Genomic DNA, 23,541 nt, shown 5'->3' on the forward strand with positions numbered 1-23,541 from the left:
AAGGTAACTGTAAGTGATGATCAAAGAGGCCTTTACGACATTTAAATGTTCAAGGTGAGACTATATTCATGACATCTATACAAATAAAGTGTATTTAAATTAAAAATGGGAAATTTTAAAAAGAATGAAAGAGACCATAACAGCTTGGTTTGGAAAGGTAGGCTTATAAGGCATGTAGCATTTTCCCTTTAGGGACAAAAATGTTTGAGCAGCTGTTTCATTGCATCATTTGTCCTAAAGAGCACTTGAATGTGGAAGGAGGCAAACAGGATGATGCCAGCAAGAGAGGCCAGATCATATTTCACTAATTTGCAGTTTTCTCTCACATCCAGCTAATGGGGAAGAATGATTTTAAAGTTTACCCTGTGCTGATGCAATGAAATGGGGTCAAAGCCTTTCACTTGGACCATTTCCAATTTTTGGCCTCCTGGTTATGTGATCAGTTTTATTTGGCCATAAAATCTGTTGGTGAAGAAAGATGAAATAAGGTTCTTAGTCTTAATGGAGACTTTCTTTAACAGTAACAGAGATACCCTTAGTTTTTCATATAAAGAGCAGATATTTAGTAAAATGGTAAAATAAGCCTGTCATCGATTTAAAATAATAATAAATGAAGTTGTAGCAGAAGAGCATCATATTCTTATTAGACATACTTCACTGGTGGCTACCTGACTTTGCAGAAAATGTTTGGGTTTGACTCTTCTTCTGATGCGTATTGTCTTTATTGATTTGGCAAATTTACCTCCAAGTTTTAGTTTCCTCATTTGTAAACTGGAGAAAATAAAGTGTCTATATGTGATGATGTTGTAAGGATTGTTGAGATATTACATGTGGTAAATGTGTAAGTTGCTATAATAATATGCACTAAAAAGAGTGTGGGCAAAAATGAGAACGGACTTCGGAGTCTGACCACCATGACGTGAGCCCAGGTTTCTTCATTTGCCTGGTCTAGTATCATGGTCAATAACTCAATTATTCTGAAACCCAAATCCTTAATCCTAATTTTGGGGGGACATAAGCCAGTTTTGATTATTAGTTTAAATGAACTGTGGACTATGTTATTTACTCAAACTTTTATTTCCTTCTGCCCTTATCACCTCCAAATATCCCATCAGGTCTAACACAAAGCTTGCTTTTTCTTTTCCTCTTTTTTTCATTCCTTCTTCCCCCTACCTTCCTTCCCTTCTCTTCTTTTCTTAATGAAGCTTCCCCTCTGCTATTGATTTGCCCCAAAGGCACACAAGTGACAATGCCTATGTAGAAGGTAGAAAACAGTGTGCAGATTAAAATGTTTACCATTGCTAATTTTTATGATTATAGAGAGGCACGTGATGGCAAATAATACTGTATATCAATATACTTTTTCAAATTGTAATTTTAGTGTATTGAGCTTTAATTTCCATGTTTACCCTGATTCTTATGTGGTATTTTTATTTCCTGGAAAATACATGGTCATGATCAAAGGAAGACAATGTGCCAAATTAAATCAGATTCACCATTTTTTAACATGAGCATTTTGGTCCAATGGAAGTTCAATGGACTTACACCAAAATATTGTCATCCCTTTGGACATCATATTCAGAAGTTAGTAACATATCCCAAAATATCCTAATTTCTCCACATATTATTTCATGGATTTTGCAATGAACAACTTTTCTGGACAGTCAGCCATTATAAGGAACTTGAGTTCTGTTAACCTTTAGACATACTAAACAGATGTTTAATGAAATTATTACTGAATGAAGAATCACAAAATTGAAATGCTCTATTTAAAAAAAAGGAGATAATATGTAATCCCAAATAACAGCACACTTTTATCCTTCTCACAAATGCTACACTGTAGGAAGACCAACAACAACTTTATGCGATGGCAGATACCCTGGAAGATGGTGGTATGACACCTGAACTGGCTGAGATAATAAAACGACTGTGGAGAGACCCAGGAATTCAGGCCTGCTTTGAAAGGGCATCTGAATATCAGCTCAATGACTCAGCAGCTTAGTAAGTGAATACCTTTTGACAGGAACTATAGTTGAAACATTTACATCTAAGAATTATCACTCTATATACTCTGCATTTGGAATCACAAATGATGAAAGTAAACGGCTTTACATTTGATTATACTAAAATAAACAGTAACTGAAGAGAAATAAAGATCAAGATGATGTAAATAACCGCTGGAGCATTTTAAATAACTGATTTTGAAACTGTCTGAGAAGACATATATGTTGAAAATATTTTCTCCCAATTAAAAAGATTTAATCATTAGGCACCACGTGCAGCATGAACACACACTAGTGACATGCACACTGAGGTTTTGGGCTATTCCCTTCACACATATCCAAGTTATTGAAATCATCTTCTAAAATAATTATGACACATGCTTTGGCTCCACTGGCTTGATGAGCATGAGACAGAATTTTAGAAGAAAGTAATGTATTGATTTAAAAAGCATTTGTATATTGTGGGATTCTTCTGGAGTCTCAAGAAAGATTATATAATTTTCACAACTAATACCAGCCAGTTAGCAATATTTAGCTAAGGAAATTAGGAGGTTGTAATGATATTTATAATTTCATTATCAAAATGATTTTTAAATGATTTAAACCATTTTAGTAAGTGATTCTTAACCTATCCCATGGTTATATGCCTGCAAACATGTATGCACACATGTGTAAACATAATTTAATGACTTATTCTCTATTTCTGGTGCTGCATATGAATGTGTAAAAGGGGATACAGTTCTTCTGAGGGACTCCCAACAGAACATGCTAGTAGTACTTTAAAAAAAAAAGTAAAGTTAAAGTTAAACAAATGAAAGATTATGTGAGGACAGAACAAGAAAACTTACATGATAGTTCAGATTTTTTTTGAGGGGGGGTCAGGGGAGGGAGGTAAATAGGCTTATTTATTTATTTTTTTTAGAGGCAGTACTGGGGATTGAACCCAGGATCTCGTGCATACTAAGCATGCGCTCTAGCACTTTGAGCTATACTATCCCCCTGATAGTTCAGATTTTTAATCATGATGTGTGGAAGGATTATGGAGAGAAAACACACTATATAAATTCTAGGAAAACCTAACAACAATGGTCTTTTGTGATTACTCATTCGTGTTCATTTTCTATTTCGAAATCCAACGGCCATATTGATGTTGTAGGAAAGTCCTGCTCTTGCCTCTCTGATGAAGCGGAAAATGAGTACATCAACTTGGATAACTGTTTTTATAAGTGTGCAAGTGCTTAATAAGCACATCTTAATACTACTCTTAGTACAAAAAGCAATGCTTTTCTATATGAATCACTGATAAAGGCAGTCACAATTAATAAGAAACTGACTTGTGGAATATTCTCATAAAATGTTGCTTCACAAAGTTCTAGGGAGGAAGGGTGAGAAGGATAGATACCTGTAATTAACATATTTAACTTTAGATACACCTTATTGATTACACAAAATTTCCCTTAAAATTATGTAAGAAATGTATTTGCAATTATGTTATCATTCTGTTTACCAAATTCTTTGCTCTTTGATAGCAAAAATATTTACATATTGTATAGCCAAAATGGGCAGATAAAATGACTTTTTTATATTTTCTAGACTTCCTAATCTTTAATGTTAGCTTTTTTGACATATAAAAATTTTTTTATAAAAAAATTTTACTGTGACTATCACATTATAGATTCGTATTAAAAACATTTATCTGTTCTTCAAGCTAAACACATCTATACAATATCTATTTGCATCCGTTTTATGAATGTTGCCACTAACAAAGATTTGTAAAAGGCAGTAGAATAACAACAGGAAAGTTCATTTCCTCCCTCTGTGTCTAAGAAAGTTTTCATATAAAAATCAAAAAATGGAAATGTTAACTTTTTTTTGCCCTTAGGGATCCTTAAAAGGAAGATTATGTAAAAGCTTGCTAAGAAAATAGCTGCATGGCCATGGCTTTCATCCAAATTTTTTTCAAATACTTAAATTATATTCACATGGTAGAATTACATATAGTATCAGCTTGATACCATAGCCATGTTTATTTCATGTGTATTAAACAGGACAATGGTCTCTCTTTTCCTTCCTCTCTACCTCTCCTCCCTCTTTCTTTCTTTCCTTCCTTCCATCCATCCATTCATTCATCTATTTATCAATTTTTTTTGTGAAAGTGAGATATTTTTCATCCTCTCAAACTTAGAGATCCTTTAAGTTGAGGCCAACAAAGAGGTGAGTTCTGATCAGTGTAAGGGAAGGGAATGTTGTTTGCTGGTAACGTGTTACCTCCCCTCCCCCAAGTAGTACTAGCAAACCGGAGAAAAGAGTCATGACAGTGGGAAAGATTTTACTTAATACTTCATGGTTTGCTGATTGGGGTTGCCTAGTGTATGATTTAAACTCCATATGCTTTAAGATTTAACACAGACTTCACCAGGAAAAATATTCTTACATGATTAGAAAAAGAATCAGATATTTTTAAAGTGATTTGAGCTATGTGTGTTTAGGGCCTCTGGTTTCAGTTTTAGACCACAGGATTAAGCACCCAAATTCTATATTTGTTTATTAAACTAAGCATTTTAAATGCAAATTTCTTACTCTGTTGACGCTTCTGTTTGCTTGAAATTATTTAAACATGCAAATAAAAGTACACTAAAATGTGTCTTTAACAAAGTATTCATTTAGCTAGCATTAAAATGAATTTAATATCTGTCATGGCAGGTATGTTTCTGTTTTGTTTTGGCTCCTGCATAAACCAACTGACCAATGGTAAACTACCATATGTGCAGACTGAATCAACAGGGAATTCACCAAGGACCTTGCTTCACAAAATAGTAAATAAAAATAAACTAGAAAAATCTTCAAATACTTTCTTCTATGGATATCTTGATTTGTCCTTTTTAAAATAAAATCAAACTTTATTTGAATAAAACATACTGATGAATTTTCACATTAAACATATGTGTTTCTGAAGTATCTATTTGTCCTTGGTCAAAATCCCTTTGGGTACTTCACAAGTCTTAGCTTATCACAGCTTAAAAACAGAAAGATCCTCCAAGAATAAGTCATCTATATTGCTGCTGAATTTATTTTGAAAAAATAATTTAGTTTTTAAGGCACTGTGCCAGGTGCTAAGGCCTAACAGCTCTTCTAATTAGTCCCTGAAAAATTCAACTTCTCAATAATAATTAACATTCAGCCTGAGTCTACCTCTCAAAGTCTGCCTGAATGGATGCATACCCATCATGATGTTTCTATCTAAGCTGTATGTATAAACTTTGTTAAATATAATGGCTAAGCGTGTCATAAAAACCTTACCTAGCTATTGCTATACCTTTTAACATTTTCATAGAAATGGTCATATTACTAAGTTCCTAAGTCCTTATTATCAAAAGTCTAGACCAAGTGGTTTTGACTTTTTTTAAAGCAATAGAACACCATTTTAGTCTAAAGACATGATCTGGTTTGCAGGACGAAGCTAAAACAGTTTGTTTCCTCTAATCTAGCAGACTCTTCTAGAGCATATGCTTCATCAGATTTACTCCTGCCTCTCACCACCCCTAGATCCTGCAGGCAGAAAAGGGACAGCATTGAGCCTGATAAACATAGGTATTTTAAACATGGCCTCTGGAGAAGAGTTAAAGACACTGATGCACTGATGAGAGAGAAGAGGAGATAGGAGTGGCTACAATGTGTAAATTCAGCTTTTAGTCCCCAGGAGTGCTGATTCAGGCATGAGTCAGCAATTTCATGAATTAATTCCAGCATGAACAAGCAAGAAAGTCAAAACGTTCTTCTATTATTGACCTCACTGGATATAATCATGAGACTTAATGAAAATGGTTCAGACTCCTAAGCTATACAATCCAGGAGAAACAACACGACCACCTTCAAATTATGTTATTAAAATCCATCACTCTCTTAAAATTCAAAGTGCCTAAATAGAAACTACACCATTTCCAGACTAGTCTAGCCACCACCATTACAAGGTAGCATTTTTTTGGATGATCTAAGTCCTATAAGGAGAGCTTTCCTCTCAATGCCTATCTAAACACCAGCAAACCTACCACATCCGCCTCATAAAATACAAGCTCAGGCAGTATCGGCCCAGCCACCTTTAAAAGAGGCTCCACGAGTCAGCTGTGTGTCACACTCAGCTCTCTGCCACATTCACATCACAGCCACCAAGCTCTTGTAATTCTGATGAGCAGAGCTGGAAAAGTATCAGTCTAGAGTTTAATAATGTTAATGAACTCAAAACTAAAATTCACTTTGTACTGAATCCTGGTATCTTCAAGTACACAGTTAAAAATATATATGCTATTTTTTTTAATTAGCTACCTGAATGATTTGGACAGAATAGCAGCTCCTGGATATGTCCCAAATGAGCAAGACGTTCTGCATTCTCGAGTGAAAACTACTGGAATCATTGAAACTCAGTTCTCCTTTAAAGATCTGCATTTCAGGTAGGATCTAATGTCTTTTTAAACTATCAACAGACATGTGCATTAGGTTCAGTATTTCCTCACGGAAAAAACCCACGGTCGAGGGCAGTGGGTCCTCGGGCATGCTCCCTAGGCTTCATTTACTTTCAGTACCACTGTCCTTTATTGCTTCCTGCAGCTCTATACACACGACCTCATCCTGAGCCTCATCCTTCCCTCCAAGAAAAATGCCTCTGTCTGGAGCAGATGGGAGTGAGATTTTATTTTCCTCATACTTGAAACTGATACCCTACTTTGGAAAAAAAGCAAATATATTTAAATAACATTTAAGTAACAGGTGCCAGGGATCCTATTTCTTTTGCTTTCCTACCCTCCCATCTGCTTGAAATATTCTTATTAATTTGTTTCCTTAATTTAAAAAATGCAAATAATTGAGATGAGAAGTATTTGAATGTGATTCTATTTACTGGAATAACAAGACCTATTTTACAAGCATGGTTTGAATATAAAAATGAGTATTATTTTCACTGCTGTTGCATTATTAAGATCATCTTAGAAATTCTATCACAAAATTACTCATTTACGATACCAAGAAACAGAAACCCTTCATGTTAGAAAACGTCCCTGGACATTTAAGCACCTTTCCCTATGGACTGGATGACACAGAATATTAAACATTAACGCCACATTCTAGATGTACCTTTTAGTAATGAAAAAAGTCAAAAAAGCTTTGACTTTGGATCACTGGAAGGGTTAAGTTTCCAAATCAAATTCTATCTCCTCATTGAGCCTTGAGCATCTTATCTATTAACCATCCCAGAATATCCTTGTCACTGCTATTCCCAGCAGAGTGTGGGTAAGCATATGACAGGCTCTCAGTGGCAGGGATGGGTGCAGCTTGATTTTTGGCCTTTAATGATGTTCTGGGTAAAAACACCCTGACAGGCAGTTTCAGCCCACCTACGTGATGCTACTAAATGTTCTAGATGTACCTTTTAGTAATGAAAAAAGTCAATAAAAACATAATGAAGTCATTCATGTATCAATAATGGGAATATTTTTTAAAAGTAGAAAAAATGGAAAAAACTTTATATGAAGTGTTTATATCCATTTGTAAGGAAAAATTGTTTCAGTGGGATCAAAGTTTAATTTTTAAGCATTAAAATTGGTGATATATAATATCTAATTAGAATACTTCTTACATAGGTGGCCAGGATATTTTCAAGTCACTATGGAAGAAAGCTCTTCAATATCTGTCTCTGAAATCTGTTGATTTCAGGCCCACAAATAGTTAATTTCTGTAAGAGAAGCCAAAGATCAAACCAGGATAAAAGTCCTGCCAAGGGTGGGATCGACATCCTCCTAGGCAGATGTAAGCCAAGGGTGTCTTCAGGTTGTCATCACCGTGGTACAGCTCCTCTTTGGCAATGACTTTCTCCAGATTCCTGATCTTTGATCCAGTTTCCAGGGTTTTCCTAAGTCCAGATGCTCCTCCCCCTCTGCCCCTCCTAAGTCTGTCACAGCATTCTTGGCACACTTCCTTTCCTCTCTTACCCTTTCTCTCTAAATTCCTCACTGCAACACAGGCTAGAAGCTGAGTGCAGGCCTTGAAGCCAACCCTACCGAGGTCCTAATTCCAGGTTCCCCATTAATTCATGGCAGTTGCTGAGGAATAAAGCAACCTTTTCTTCACTTGCCTAACGAGGTTGTTGTAAAGATTAGCTGAAGTCAAGCCCTAGCAGTGTTATAACTTGGTGTTAGCTTATCTTGCATCGGCTAATGGAATCTTCTGGATCCTAGATTATCTGCATCATAAGCCAGCTTTGAAAATTAATGTCACATATTGAACACCTAGAAGCTCACAACCATGGTCATTCCCTACAACAGCACCAATTCAGTATCTTGTCAGAAATAGTCTCTATCATGAATTACATTTTCTGTGTATCTGTGCCTTGAACATGCTGAGCCTCAAAAGTCTCTGTACTTGCTATTCTCTTTGCCTGAAATGCTTTGACCCTGGATCTCTGGAAGGGTTAAGTTTCCGAACCAAACTGTATCTCCTCATGACACCTTGAGCATCCTATCTGTTGACCATCCCAGATTATACTTGTCACTGCTATTCCCAGCAGATTGTGGGTAAGCATATGACAGGCTCTCAGAGGCAGGGGTGGGTGCGGCCTGATTTTTGGCCCTTGATGTTTTCCTGGGTATAAACACCTTGACAATAGCCAGTTTCAGCCCACCCGCATGATGTCACTAAATGGAGAGTTGGGAAGAAATACAAACAGCTCTTTCTAGCCATGCCGATGTGAGCCGGTACCATTACACACTTACAAATATCACACTCCTTTTCTTTAAACTGTTTAAACTTACCAATATGTGAAATCACCTTCTTTGTCTTCTTTCTTTGTTTCGGTGTCTGTCTCGTATGCTCTGAGCTCCAGGAAGGCAGGGGCCACGTCTGCTTACAGCTCTATCTCTCGTGATGATCACAGTGTCTGCAAAGAACAGGCATCCAGTCAATTCTTGCTGGATGAATAATGTCCCATGCCAAGCACTCTATGAACATTATCTTTGTACTCTCACTGGAGTATGATGGATGGCCATTGCTATCCTCATGCAGGATAAAGAGTCAAGAAATGGATACTAAAACAAGGTGAAGGGTTTTCCCAAGATCATACAGAGAAGGGCAAGAAACTTGATTAGAAGTGCATTATCTTTCTAAATTCAAAAATCACACTTCTTCCGCTGCTTGCCACAGATGGGCTGTAAGGTCAATGGGGTGGTAACCCTTCTTTTTCTGTAGAGTAAGTGCTTCTTCCAATGTTGCTGGTCATTCATAATTCCCTTCAGAGAGAAGAAGGGAGGCGGAGGATGACAGCCACCTGGGGAGGTGGCTTTCAGTTGTCAGGGCTCTGTGGTGCTTCACAGGTCTGTACTTCTGAAACTAGGGGACGTGACAAATGCCCATGAACACACAAAACCTCAAAAAACCATGTTCATGTTCTGAAACATCTATTTTACTCAGTACTAAATAATATCATTACTCATACATTTTTAAAATTGTATTTTGAATAGAACATATTTGCATTAGAACACTAAGACTCTCATGGGCACATCACCATTTTCCTGTCCTTTTGTAAATCTGTACTGAATTCTGTGAAGCATTTTAAGTTATTTAAGTGATCTATTCTACTTTCATAAATTGCTGGATTTTTTGAAGGAATGAGAAAGGTCCTGCTAATTATCTATCATGGTATCGAAAATGTAAGACGTTTGTGAACTGGATTGTGAAGCTCAGTTAGGCCTTACCTGGACGTAACATGTTCTATACTATGCAATTGCTACCTCTTTCGCATCTGCTAAAACAGGTTTTGAGCTCTTTTGTTCCCTTAATAGGTTTTGCTTCCTCTCTGCCTCAAGAGGGTGTGTTATTAGACATTGTGAGAAAGAAAATGCAGGGAATTTCTCTAAAAAGTATTTAAACAACAAAATTTTGAAAATACTTAAATTTTACTATAAAACATAAAAAAACAACAATTTATACTTTTTTCTTAAGGAACTATGTTAAATCATTTAAATACATTTTTAAGTTCAGTCACAGCAATTGAGATATATTAATCCGTTAATAAATTCTCCCAGTTAAATCACTTTTTTTTTGAAGTACTAAAAAGGATTCTCCAAAAGTACGCGGGCTTTTGTAGTGTAAAATTCTTTAGTATTTCAAAATATGAACTATAAAAATAATGTACCTTCCAACTTCATTTCAGTAAGTGCCCAGGTACTCACATTAGCACTTAACGTGTATTCACATAGTATAAATCATCCTAAGACTATTTAAAATGAAAGACTTAATTTACATATTAATTTAGAGAACTGCAGAATTTTAAACAGTAGCATCAAAATGAAAAACTTCTCTACGTCAATGTACTGTATCATCCTCATGTATCATCTAATTTAATGGAAATTACCTGAGAGTTCTTATCAAACCAGAACTCCAACTGTCAAACGGGAAAATTAATTATCTTTACAGATGTTCAAGTACTATGCAAAAGGAAAATGCAATGCAAATGTGATCCCTTTTATTTTTGTAAAATAATTCCTCAGAGCAAAGAGCTTACAGATTTATAGGGATTTATCAAACAATTACAGAGAAGTCATTTCTTCCTAATTGCTCCACGATTAGAAAACAGAATTGAAAAGACATGAAACTATATGGAAGCAAAGGAAAAGAGGTCAGCAACTATTACAGCAGAGAGCTGCAGAGTTTGTAAATGTAACATAACTATTTTCAACCGTGTTGGAGCGAATCTCTGTTATGCAATCAATTGTAACTGTTTTGAATTTGAAGTTTAATCATGTGCACTGTGTTTTCTGTGGAGGCATGAATCACGTGAGGAGTGAGTCTGATTGTCTATCCAGCAGCTCCATTCCCTCAGCTTTGTTATTCTCTACTAGATCTCACAGAGCAATCACTTAGGTAGGTTCATGCTTAAGCTATATAAGATGATGTCTAATTTATTCTCGTGATAGAATTTACTTTAATAACTTTAAGAATTATATTATTCAATAATTAGAAAATTATTGAGTGGGCATTTTAAGTTACACACACACGTACGTAGTAGAAAATATATAACGGTATTAACAATTATAGGTAGTTTAGAGAGCCAGGATCCCTTATGGATGTCAACCCTTGTAATTTTGTTTTTTAATCACAAGCACTTAAGAGATTCAGAATGACCTCTGGGCATATCCCTTCTATCTGCAAGTATCTGCCCTAATCTATTTTCAAAACCCGGCACCAGGCAAAGACTTAGGCCATCCTGCTATGGCTGTATAGTGGGGACGCAGAACCACCTGTTGGCCCTAACATATGTACCTATCTTAAGACTTTATGTCTAGACTTATTGTGGTGATCAATTCACAATGTATATAAATGCCAAATCACTGTGTTGTACACCTGAAACTACTGTGATTTTGTATGTCAACTATACTTCAATAAGAAAATAAAAAGTTACACCAATTCTGATACAGTCAAGTATCTTGAATAAATCCCATTTAACAGAGTAGCTTCAAATAAATTTCTACTCACATTAGGTCTTATTTACTGAGGTCAAATACATAGAAGTTATCAGAAATTATTTTTCCAAGAAAGTCACAAGCTTATAGGATGAGCAAAGACATCTCTCCCAAATACATTCACTGCAGTAGCATTATTAATTTCTAGCTATCCTAGACTATACAGTGACTTTCCAAGCACTATAAAAGACTCATTATTTCATAATAATCTATTCTGATATAAAATGTGAATAATCTTTTGTGGGCAAATATTTAGCCAACTGTTTAATATCAACACATAAAACTCAATAGTGTTTCCAACTGTTTAAAATGGGCCATAAAACTCAACTGTTTAGTCAACTGCTTAATATAAAGCCATAAACCTCTGATGGCTGGCCCTGTATTAATGCCACGGGCAGTTTAACGAATAGCTGATGTTCAGTTGTCACTTAAAAACTTGGTCTGTCAATTTTTAGTTACATCACACATTGCAGGCATTTAAACCCTTTTACTTTTAACATTTAAGAATCCTTACTTAAATATCACACTTAAGGAAACATGTATTACATACATACATACAACAAAAAACCTTTCCAAAATGAGTACTCCAAGTTTCATTTAATATCATTAAGGTCCTGGATACTGTAACTAATTAGGGAACTAAGGATATTCAAGCTACATCACATGTCCATTCACCTCATTAATTGTCCCTATAGGCTTGACCAATCCAGATATTCAATCAGCAAGTTAACAGGTTTTTCTTTGATTTCTATTACTGTTTTTCCCAGAATGGTTATGATGGCGTGTGTGTGCGCGCGTGCGCGTGTGTGTGTGTGTTTATTTCTTCCATGCTTCACTTGAGAATCTCCAAATTGTTTCAATAGGTTGTAATACCTTACACCTCTAAAATAAACCCCAAATCTAAATTGAGAGGAAGAGCTAAACGTGAAGAGAGATGCATAAAAAATAAATTACTACAACAGCAGCGAAACAAAATGTAACTTTTCTTAGAGCTAACATAGTATCCAGGATAATCAATATAAAAGCAAAGCTCCAGTTATTGGTCTGATTTGCTAATGAGCAGATAGCATTAGAGAAATGTTCAATGTTCCCTGGACCTATGTCTCTAATGTCAATGTGCACAGAAAAAAAAATAATACTGCTCATCAAATGAGCTATAAAATAAGATTACTAGCACGCAATCTAAGATAGACTTTCAGAAGCCATTTTATCAGCATGAATAAAAAGCCCTAAGCCTGAATAATCTTTGTCCTCCCTTCCTGGGGAGAAAGCTAAGCCTATGAAACATGTTTAGTGGAGGCTTCAAGATATGTTAAGAGAACAGTGTGCTAAGGGTTATATTACTAGTTATATCTCTTACTAGTTGTGTGTATATTTGACTGAAGAGAATAGCCACCTCTCACACATAGGTTTTGATATCGATAGCGGACTACAAAGAAGCTGAATTATCAAAGATAGGAGATAGCCAGATTATCCATTAAAAGAATGGAACCAAACCTTTGGGAAGGGGAGAGTTAAAATTTTGCCCAGTGATCTGTTTGACAACATGGAGATCTACTGTCTGACACAGGGAAAGAAGTCTCCACAACACAGATAATTCCAATCTACTTGGTGAGAGTTTGAGAGCTAACAGCAGACACTGTATACTAGGTAGGGACCTCTAGTATAAGTAGGTAGACTCATATTTAATGACCTTCACAAAAAAGCTTAACAACTTTCACAGCGTAACTATCATACACAAAGAAATTGTCATGGCACCTGGTACACATAGCAGCTTGAACAAATATTGAATTAATAAGCCTTGGGCAAGTTGCTTAAAGGGCTCGTCTGAAAAACAGGAATAATAACTGTACCTATCTTGTAAGTTCATGGGGAAGTTTAAATAATTGTCGAAAAATTTAAAAGTATGAATGCTTATTTATTACCCTTGCTTCCGTAACAATGTTCACTGAATTTTAAAAATTTAATTTCTTGGCTGATTTTTACAAAATGGAACATTAAAGTCAAAACTCTGTCCTTTTTCTCCATTTATATTACAAGTCTAAAATTGCCGAGGGTTTGGACACTGAATTTAAATTTTCAAACCATATTATTAGTGAACTCCTAAACGCTGCCTTCAATATTATGAGCAACGTCTCTTTCAATCTATTAAATGGCGTGAACTTGCATTCATGTGTGTGTGTGTGTGTGTGTGTATATATATATGTATATATATATGAATTTTAGTTCTATATATTTGTCCTTTACTTGGTTAATACATGAAATGTAAAGTACTAGAGAAGTACAATATATTGTACTTTTGACTATTTTTAATAAGTCAGCTGATAGTTGATTGACATTTAATACATCAATATAGTTATTACCTTTGAAATCTGTGTACAAGTTGGATGGTTCCTGGTACATATTATTTTGGATTAAACTACTATGAAATCCCCATAACTTTTTCTCCTCTAGTCTCTTCCTTATCAAATCTGTCTTCTGGACTCAGGTCAAAGTGACAAAACGTAATAATAAGCAAACAAACAAACGTTTACTCACTACCCCAAAGTCTCCTATAGACCAGCACAGATACAATATACAATCTAATCTTCTCAGGAAATAATAAAAGACCCAGGAAATCTCCTTCTGGCCTGACACCGCAGACTCACTCCTGCTTGCTCAAATCTGCTCTTGCTTTTCTCCTTGTTGCGTCTACCTGGAACATTCTTTTTACACAACTATCATCTTCTGTGGTTTCTGATCACACAATTTCAAATTACAACCCACCCCAAACACTTATTATCATATACTGACATCCTAAGTATATTCTCACACTCACACACACACAACCACCACCACCAGATTAGAAGATTCTCAAGATTGAATCACTGGTACCTGGAATATAATAAATGCTCAATAAGTAACTGAATATATGGAACAATTATCAGGCTATATATCTCAGTGTTTTCACCTTAATCTTCATGTTTCCAAAAATATAATTACTTATCTACCCCAAGCGTATCATATCCTCTCATTCCTTGATGACTTGTACAGGCACTATATGCAAAAATCCTATGTGGGAGATGACAGTCATTAAATGTGTGAGAAAATAAACCACTTAATTGTTGGTTGTGACAGTTACTACAAAGGAAATAAAGAGAGTGATGCAATAGAAAGTAAATGGGCAATGGACAGTTAACAATGTCCACGGACGCCCAAGGAGGCTATGATGTTGTGAAGGCGATATTGACATTAAGACCCAAAAGTCGAGAAGGAAGCAGGCTTATGTAATAAAGGAATTGTGTCACATGGAAAGGAGATGGACTATGTAAAAGCCGAGACAGCAAAAAGTCAGGTTTTTATTAAGGAGCTGAATGGACAGCCTTGTGATTGGATGGCTTTAAAAAGAATGGTATGAACTAAGCTCAGAAAGGTAGGAATGGAGCACAACAGCTAGAGCCTTAGACGTCATCGAAACAAGTTTGTGCTTGATGCTAAGGGACAAAGAAACCTTCGGAATGTTGTAAGCAGGAAAGTGGTGGAATAAGATTTACATGAAGACAAAATTCTGGTAAATTGACAATATTTCAATTAAAAAAAAAGGCAAAATTCTGAGTGCTATGAAAGTCAATTTTAGAGCTGCGAGAGTAGAAACAGGGAGGCAGGTTAGGACACTCTTGTAGTGGCCCTGGTGACGAATGTTCATAACTCATACAAGAAGAGAGAAGTTAGAAAGAAGTGGATAAATTAGAAACTGCATTTTGCACGTGTACTATATGGAAGAGAAGGGAAAGGGAGGTATTACGAATAATCCCTACTTTCTTTATTGAGTTGCTCTGTCCACATTGGTGCCTTTTACCAAAATACAAAAACAGAGGGAGGGTCAAATTTTTAAACACATCCTCTGAGTAAGTTTCATAATCCCTCTGGCTGACTTAAATCTTCCTCTGGGCTCACTTTTTACCTTATATATTAGAATATTTATTACCTTACATTATAATAATGTATTTGTTCTTCTCTCTACAAGACAGCAAGCTCTTTGAAGATCATGACTGTATCTTTTCATCTTTTTGTCCGTAGGCCTGGCACAGTGTCTAGTCATGGAATACAAATGATAATTGTTTAAATGAATGAATGAATGAATGTAGGAAGAGCTAAGAAAACAGGCAAGAATACAGGACCGGAACTATGGTAGCTTCCAATCTTGTGGGCTCTGTTAATTTAAGAGTATGAATAGACGTTGATCAAAATCCCTAAGGCCAAGAGGTCTTACTAAAACTCTAAGTGGCTGTAAATTTTCCAGTTGCTCAAAGTCCAGTATATGAATTATTTTACTTTAGTCTGCATAAGTACCAAAAACTAAAGAAAATGTCTCTTTATCTGTAGTTCTTGAGCTTCAAGTTGGCCAAATAAATATATTTTCTCATCAATAAAAATCAAAAGACAACCTTTTAAAGATAGGAGAGCATTCATTTATCACTCCAAATGTTTACCTTAATGTAAATTTTGGAGGATCCTGGTAAGATTCATTATTCTATCACTTTTGGTTTTTTAAAGAATGTTTGATGTAGGTGGACAGAGATCTGAGAGAAAGAAATGGATCCACTGCTTTGAAGGAGTCACATGCATTATATTTTGTGCCGCACTCAGTGCCTATGACATGGTCCTGGTGGAAGATGAAGAGGTGGTAAGTCTCAGAGGAAAACAAGGTCAAGGTAAAAAATAAGCATTTGTGCTTTGCAATATTACTACTCCATTTCCCCACTCAATTACTGCCTTCCAAAGGGACATAGTATTTCTAGATCCTTGTTCATAATGCCCAACATTAATATCCTACAGATAACAATTCTACACATTTTCATCTTTTGTACCTAACAGAACAGAATGCATGAAAGCCTTCACCTGTTCAACAGTATCTGCAATCACAAGTACTTTGCAACCACCTCCATTGTCCTGTTTCTCAATAAAAAAGATCTCTTTCAAGAAAAAGTAACCAAAGTGCATCTCAGTATCTGCTTTCCAGAGTACACTGGTAAGATTCTTTTTTTAAAAAAATTCCATCATAGTTAATTCTTGTATAGAGATATAATCTTCTGTCTGGATATTGAAGTATAACGCTATGAGGCTGAGGCTTATGATACTTTTTGGAGTCATGTGTCTGATCCAAACTTGAAAGAATCTTACAAGATAAAGAGGAAACCCTCTCTATACTATACAAAGCTATAATGAGTAAATGAGAGGTAAATGATACTGCAAACTCTACTATCTTAAACATTGTGATAGGGGTGAAAATTTTATTCCGAATCAGCATTTTATATCTCCTAATAAAAACTTTTAATACTGTATTAGATCTCAGTGGCTCTTCAAAATCTGAATTCAGTTTCCAGAGGGATAGCTTGAATGAATTTGAGGATAGTGACCTCCCTTTTTCCAATTTTCCTACATCCTGGAGCTTTAGTACTGATCCTGTTAATCAATGTCAGGCTCTCTAGAAGAGTTATGTTTCTTTTGGAGAACTTTTTACATTATTAGTTATGTGCTCTTGTTGATGAAATTGTGTAAGATGGAAATATTTGATTTAAACACAAATACAAACTCAATTTCACCACTTAGATTTGTGGGTATCCCAAATGTGCTGTCCTATTCTGTAAAAATAGCTATTTGTGCTAATCCATAATGAGTACTTATATTTTTCTTCATATCTGTAAGTAATTATATGTTTACACCTCAGCTGGGAAAAAATTATGTTTACACATTTATCATGTGCTTAAATATAATCACAATTGTGTAATGATGTTACAAATTAAATATAGAGTCATAATTAAGGGGTATATGTTTTCTTCTAAGTAACAGTCTATTTCTTAGAACAATTTTTTGTTTACAGAAAATAGTTTCTATATATTCTCTGTCAGGTCAGCTCCCACAGTTTCCCCTATTATTAACATTTTGCATTGGTGTGGTACATTTGTTAAAACTGATGAACAGATATTGATACATTATTAACTGAAGTCCATAGTTTAGGTTACGGTTAACTTTGTGTTGTACAGTTCGATGGGTGATGCTAAATGCATGTGGTGTTCCCACCATTACTGTATTATACAGAGTAGTCTCACTGCCCTAAAATTCCGTGCTCCACCTATTCCTGCCTCTTCCCTTTCCTCCAACCCCTGGCAACCACTAATCTGTTTACTATTTCTGTGATTTTGTCCTTCCAAGACTGTCATATAGCTGGAATCATACAGTAGTATGTGCCTGCCACTTTTTGGCTTTCATTCACATGATTTTTCTTCTCCCTTCTGGCTATCCCTCAAGGTCCAGCTCAAATACCACCTCATTATGTACTCCACTCATCTATAATTTCTACTCTTCTTTCAGTTCATATTAACACACACCCACACCCCCACGTACACATATACATGCATAGTCTTTGACAAATACATAGGCTTTATGACTCACTTTGTTGGATAAATACATTACTATTTCTACTGTATCATGGGCTTTTTGATGCAGAGGTTACATTTTAGCCACCTGAAGCCCCCAGGGGGTAAGTAGATGCTGTGTAAATCCCCGATAATTGTTTATTATCATTTTGGTTTTTCAATACCGAGTACATCAAATAGCACACAAAGTAAAATCCTAAAACTTATAGATATTATTTATAATTTTATGTTTTTTAAAATGCAATTCACATTTACTTCTTTATTTTTTTAAACAAGGGCCAAATACATTTGAAGATGCAGGGAATTACATCAAGAACCAGTTTCTAGACCTGAATTTAAAAAAAGAAGATAAGGAAATTTATTCCCACATGACCTGTGCTACAGATACTCAAAATGTCAAGTTTGTGTTTGATGCAGTTACAGACATAATAATCAAAGAGAATCTGAAAGACTGTGGGCTTTTCTGATCTATCCTTTTTTCTTCTGCACTTGCTCACGTACACTTTTCAAGATATAAAAAGGTGCCGTGTGATGTGTCTAGTTTTAAGAGATATTAACTTATGTAGAAATATAACTAGTGTTATAAGGCAAAAACTTTTCCACACAAAAACTTTAATGTATTGTCACCTATATGTGGATAAATTTCTATTTCTCTGGGACATTGAGGATGGGGGTTCCTTGATGCCTTTGGGTCTGAAAGCTGATGTGTTTTGGTAATTCTCTAACAATACATTTCAGTGACACTGAATTTGCTTGGAAGTCAATTCTGCATTGTGGCCTACTTGTAATGATAGGGCAAAGGAAGAAAAGCAAAGTTCTCCATGTTATTTCCACTGGCCAGATTCTGAGAGGCATTCATCTCTGCTGATAATATAATCGTGCCTGTACTGTAGAAACTATTCAAAGATGATATATGTGGGGTATTCTGTTGGTCAATTACTCTTATTCAGCTAGCTGCAAATGAGGTTTTCACTATACATACATATACCTGTTGGTGGAAAATTATACATGCAAGAGAAATGCATGCAATTTTATTACTTTTCCCTAGAAAAAAAACCACTGATGCGGAATTTACCTTTAGAATTGAGGATTTCAATAATATATTCTTTGCACCAATCTCACTGAAAACAGGAAATCATCTATGGTCAAGGATAGAGTGTAAGGCTGTTCAAGTGGAACAATAGTCCTCAATGGAGTACCCATTTCCCACATTTTATTCCAGAGCAGCGTGGAACATGATCACAATTGATGGATGGAGACAGTAATTCTAAACCTCAAGAGAAGAAGTAATTCAATGTCTTAGCACTAGTATGTTTTGGTTTTGTGAATAAGAGGTAGGAAGTAAGAGTGAGTAATTAGGAGTTTTTTTATAAGAAAGATTGACCTTCTTGTCAGTAGTGTATGGTCCTTTCTAAAAGTTCCATGGTATGCAAATGGTCAAAGCTGACTTTTTAAAAGCTAATCTGGTGCCTTACAAACAAAACTGTATTATTTATGAACAGAAGAGATTTTTTTTTTTTCAAAGTGAGCACCATTTACACCATACACTTTAAAGCATGTCTGATATTGTTTACCCTCTACCCTTGTAGAAGGTGATGTACAGGTCAGAATAGTAGGTCAGTGTAAAAGATTTATAACTATTCTGAAAAGAGAGCTAATTAGATTTTCATAACTAGATGAGATAAAGGGAATATAAATTAAGCAATCTGCCAATCTGTAGCCCAGGTGGATGTAGGTAGCCCTGTCTCAGTGTCACTACTTCATTGTTTTATAATGCATTTCCATTCTAAACATGTAAGAATGATCATTATTCAATAAGTAACCTTGACTTGAGTGTTTCCGGTTTCATTTTCAAAAACACAAAGGAGTTATAAACAAACACAATCAAATAAAAATGTTACAGTAAGAAAAATTAATTTGAAATCCGTTTTCAAAATATGTTAAGGAGTCAGAATAGTAAGGACAAAAAAAAAAGAAAGAGAAAATATTTAGTTCAGGCATTCAATGAAATTTTCTGCTAAGGACCATAATTTACATGACAACAAGCCAACATTTTGCTGGGAGCTATTCAATGCTTTGAGATTTTAAATTAACATTACAAATGCTATCATTTCATCCAATGCTTTGTCTTTTTATTCTTCCACTCTAACCTACTTTTCTCCATCAGTGTGAAGAGAATGTTCTAGAAATAAATTAATTTATTTTGAAATATTACTATTACTATAATTTTGATTTTGACTCTGACTTGACTTTAGGGTTTCTCTATTAGATAACGTAGAAAGGGTGGGATCAGAAATAGCTTATCTTTTAAAAATACACAACTCATCTCAATCTGTGCAAAAAATTGACAGGCATCAATATTTATTTATGAAATTTTGTTCTATGAGAACTGTAAAAAATACATTAAATGGCCAAACTAAAATTAGAGGTGAGTTTGGATTACTTAAAAAAAAAAAACTGTCAAATTTTTTCCAATGCTATAATTGCAATTTTAAAAACTTTTCTTCACAATCAAAAATAGTTGCTGTGCTACACAATAAATTTTAATTAAGAAAAAATTTTAGTAGAGAAAATAAATGTTTCTATTATGTCTTTAATGATTATGTTCCTCAAAATTGAGTCTATTTCTGATTTTACTTTTATACTTTATTAATTAAAAAAAAAGGTTGGAGTGGATATACAGCATTTGGGACTAATTAAAGAAAGCAACAAAATGGAAAATACAGGAAGCTATATTTCAGCTGGAAGAAACTCACACTGACACCAGAAATGTTAAATTTGGTTAGAGTTGAAACATGCATTTCAATTAAAAATTCAAGCTTTTAATTGTACAGATCGTGTTGCTGCTTTTATAGTATCTCAAGGAAGCAGTCTTTGTCATTCAAAGCTCAAATGTGGTTATACTGTTATTTTTCCTTTTCTGTTATTTGAGATTTCTCTTCCTGACTCAGAGTGTTCTGCAGTCCTGCTTGCCTTAGATTTTTAACACTCCCAACTCATTCATTTCTAAGGTTTGTCCAGTAGTAGACACAGTGTACCACCTCAGAGATCTGGTACAGGCTTACATCTAATGGGATCACTAACAACTTAGTCCTTGCAGATTTTTTCCAGAAGCACGAACTGATCAAAGGATAAGTCTTCACAGCTTGGGACTAGCGAGTAGAGAGTTAAATGAAGAAGAGTATTAACTGGGTAATATCATTGTGTCAAAGTACAAAAGTTGGCAACTCTACAAAGGAGCTCTATGGAAAGATCATTTCGAATTCTGTGAAATCTACAACATACATTATAGAGATCCAATATCCTACTGATTCAAAATTTATAAACAAGTAATAGTTTTCACGTATATCACACAAATGGGCAAACTACCTTTTCAGGCCATGGTCCTGTCCTTATACAAATTTTCATACTTGATCCATTGTCCTCTTGAAACACAAAATGTATTTTCAAATACTTGCAGAGTCACTCAGGCTTGACTTAATCAAGTGCTATGTACACAAGGAAAAACTAAATCTTCTGTGTTGATTTATGTGCTTTTACTGTGTCACACCACTTCAGAATCAGAGGTAGCTGACCACCTGTATCTACTAAAAATAAGTATTTGTAAAAACTATAGGAGAAATTATGAATCCTCTAACTTAGAATAACTTAAAAAATATGAGACAACCCTCTGCCTGGGATGAAGGAATTCACTAGAGAACGTAACCAGCTAAGGCCCTCTTTCCATTTTTCCTTTTCTACATTTTTATACACTCACCTCTATCCACTTGGGGGCACACTTACATCATGTGTTCTATCCAAATGCTCAAACATAATACATTTAGATTATTAATAACTTTAATGACACAGGTAATAAAATCGTATTAAGAATTATAGTTCATTTTGTGCTTCCAGCTCTGTGGTACATGAAAATGTTCTCATAGTCATTATACGCACTATTTTAGTCAAATTTGTGAGTAACACAGCTGTTGAAACAGTTCCAAATTTGTTTGGTGTTATTCATTTAGTCTCTTCAATGCTTTTATTTTTTACCATTTTCAAACTGATGTTTAAATCTAAGTGATCATTCATTTTGTAAACAGTGCTTTTCCATTAATCTGTATTGTGTCTTAAATCTTGATTAGCTTATGGTGAAAGGGAGAATCGTTTGCATGTCTAACAATTACATTTTGTGAATATTTATCAATTGGCAACTGATTAATATCTTTTTAGCAAATCAAAGTAAAATTTCATTCTGCTTTAATATTAGCCATTCCAGTATTCTGATTATTTCACTGTCTCCATAACCACTATCCCACCAAATCAAGAGGAAAATGAATGCTCTGTGACATTTTGCTATTACCAGCACTGCTGCTGCCAACAGATACTTAATTAGTAATAGTACAATTGTTATTTTAAGCCACACTTGTCACAGGGGTTAAGAAATAAATGCAGTCACTTGAAAGAAAAAGGAAATAAAAAGACCTTAATTTACTTCACAGGGACAGTAATGGCCCTCTAATTATTACACCTTTCAGATAAAGAATAATATATGAAACACACAAGTACAGTGATTATTTTATTTGAAAGACATTCTACTTTCTAAATTGGTCAGATTCAAACAAAACCTAGCGTATATATGATAGAAAAGTATGTTTTCCAATGCATATTGCTGTCAATTTTTTTCTGAATAAGAAAACTGGTCAAATATTAAATGCCATTGTAATATCAAAACCAACAGAAAGTGTTTCTGCCTTCACATATTAAAAGCCTTACATTGGAGAAAATATTATGATTGTACTTAAGGTTAGCATAAGAAAATTTAGCATAAAAGTACCCATGCAGAAAGGCAAAGAAAAAGATGATCTACCCTATGATTATCTTATCCGGTTAAAATCCAAATATTTCATTACATTTTAAAAATGGTGATGTACAAATGTACATTTATATGTAGCACAAGTTAGGTGAGATCATTTACCAGCAAAAGAAACAATTTTATCTGCCTTAGAGTCAAGTTATTCATCATAGTGAGTCCACACGTGTTTAGTCTCTACTATATTCAAGAAACTGTGTCACTTTTTATTCTTATATGTGACGTGCTCTGCAATTATACCTGTAACAGGGCAGCATAATCATCTCTACCTTTTGAATCAAAAGGTAGAACATTTTATTAAAAATATATAAACCATATATATCACATCCAAAACAGACACAAATGCATACTTTTTTCCATAATTCTGTTCTTTGGTAAATATACAAGTACTGCTTCATAATCTAAAGCAGTCACCACACTGTTTTGCTACAAAACAGAAGTGGAAGTACCTAAGCTGGACCACCATACATGGACAGTTTCGTTAAATTCGAGAGATTCCAACAGCAAATTACTCATGAGGTATTTCATCGTGAATCTGTGACAAAAAGCTCTCCTGAACTACATTTTCCCCCAAGAACAGGTGACATGGTCACTGCAGAGAACTCTGGGCTGTGCTTGAGAACTCACATTGAAATCTCAGTTCTATCACCAACCATCCCCTCTGTGGGACAACATGCAAGTGTTAATTTTTTCCAGGTGGCTACTACTTTTCTTATCTATAGATGAACAGAGTAGATTAAACAATCACCAGAAACCAATAC

The 23,541-nt window shown here is 34.9% G+C and overlaps 1 protein-coding gene across 1 annotated transcript in view; it reads left to right on the top strand.

Moving 5' to 3' along the window:
• The window catches only part of GNAT3 (G protein subunit alpha transducin 3), a 44,164-nt gene extending 25,769 nt beyond the window's left edge, over positions 1-18,395 (top strand). Inside the window, exons 4-8 of the mRNA XM_010993375.3 lie at positions 1,844-2,001; positions 6,323-6,451; positions 16,046-16,175; positions 16,367-16,520; positions 18,205-18,395. Coding sequence (XP_010991677.3) covers positions 1,844-2,001; positions 6,323-6,451; positions 16,046-16,175; positions 16,367-16,520; positions 18,205-18,395 — 762 coding nt within the window. The remainder of the gene's footprint in view (positions 1-1,843; positions 2,002-6,322; positions 6,452-16,045; positions 16,176-16,366; positions 16,521-18,204) is intronic.
• The last annotated feature ends 5,146 nt before the right edge of the window (positions 18,396-23,541 follow it).

The sequence above is a fragment of the Camelus dromedarius genome, chromosome 7, assembly GCF_036321535.1.
Source record: "Camelus dromedarius isolate mCamDro1 chromosome 7, mCamDro1.pat, whole genome shotgun sequence".
NCBI lineage: Eukaryota > Metazoa > Chordata > Mammalia > Artiodactyla > Camelidae > Camelus > Camelus dromedarius.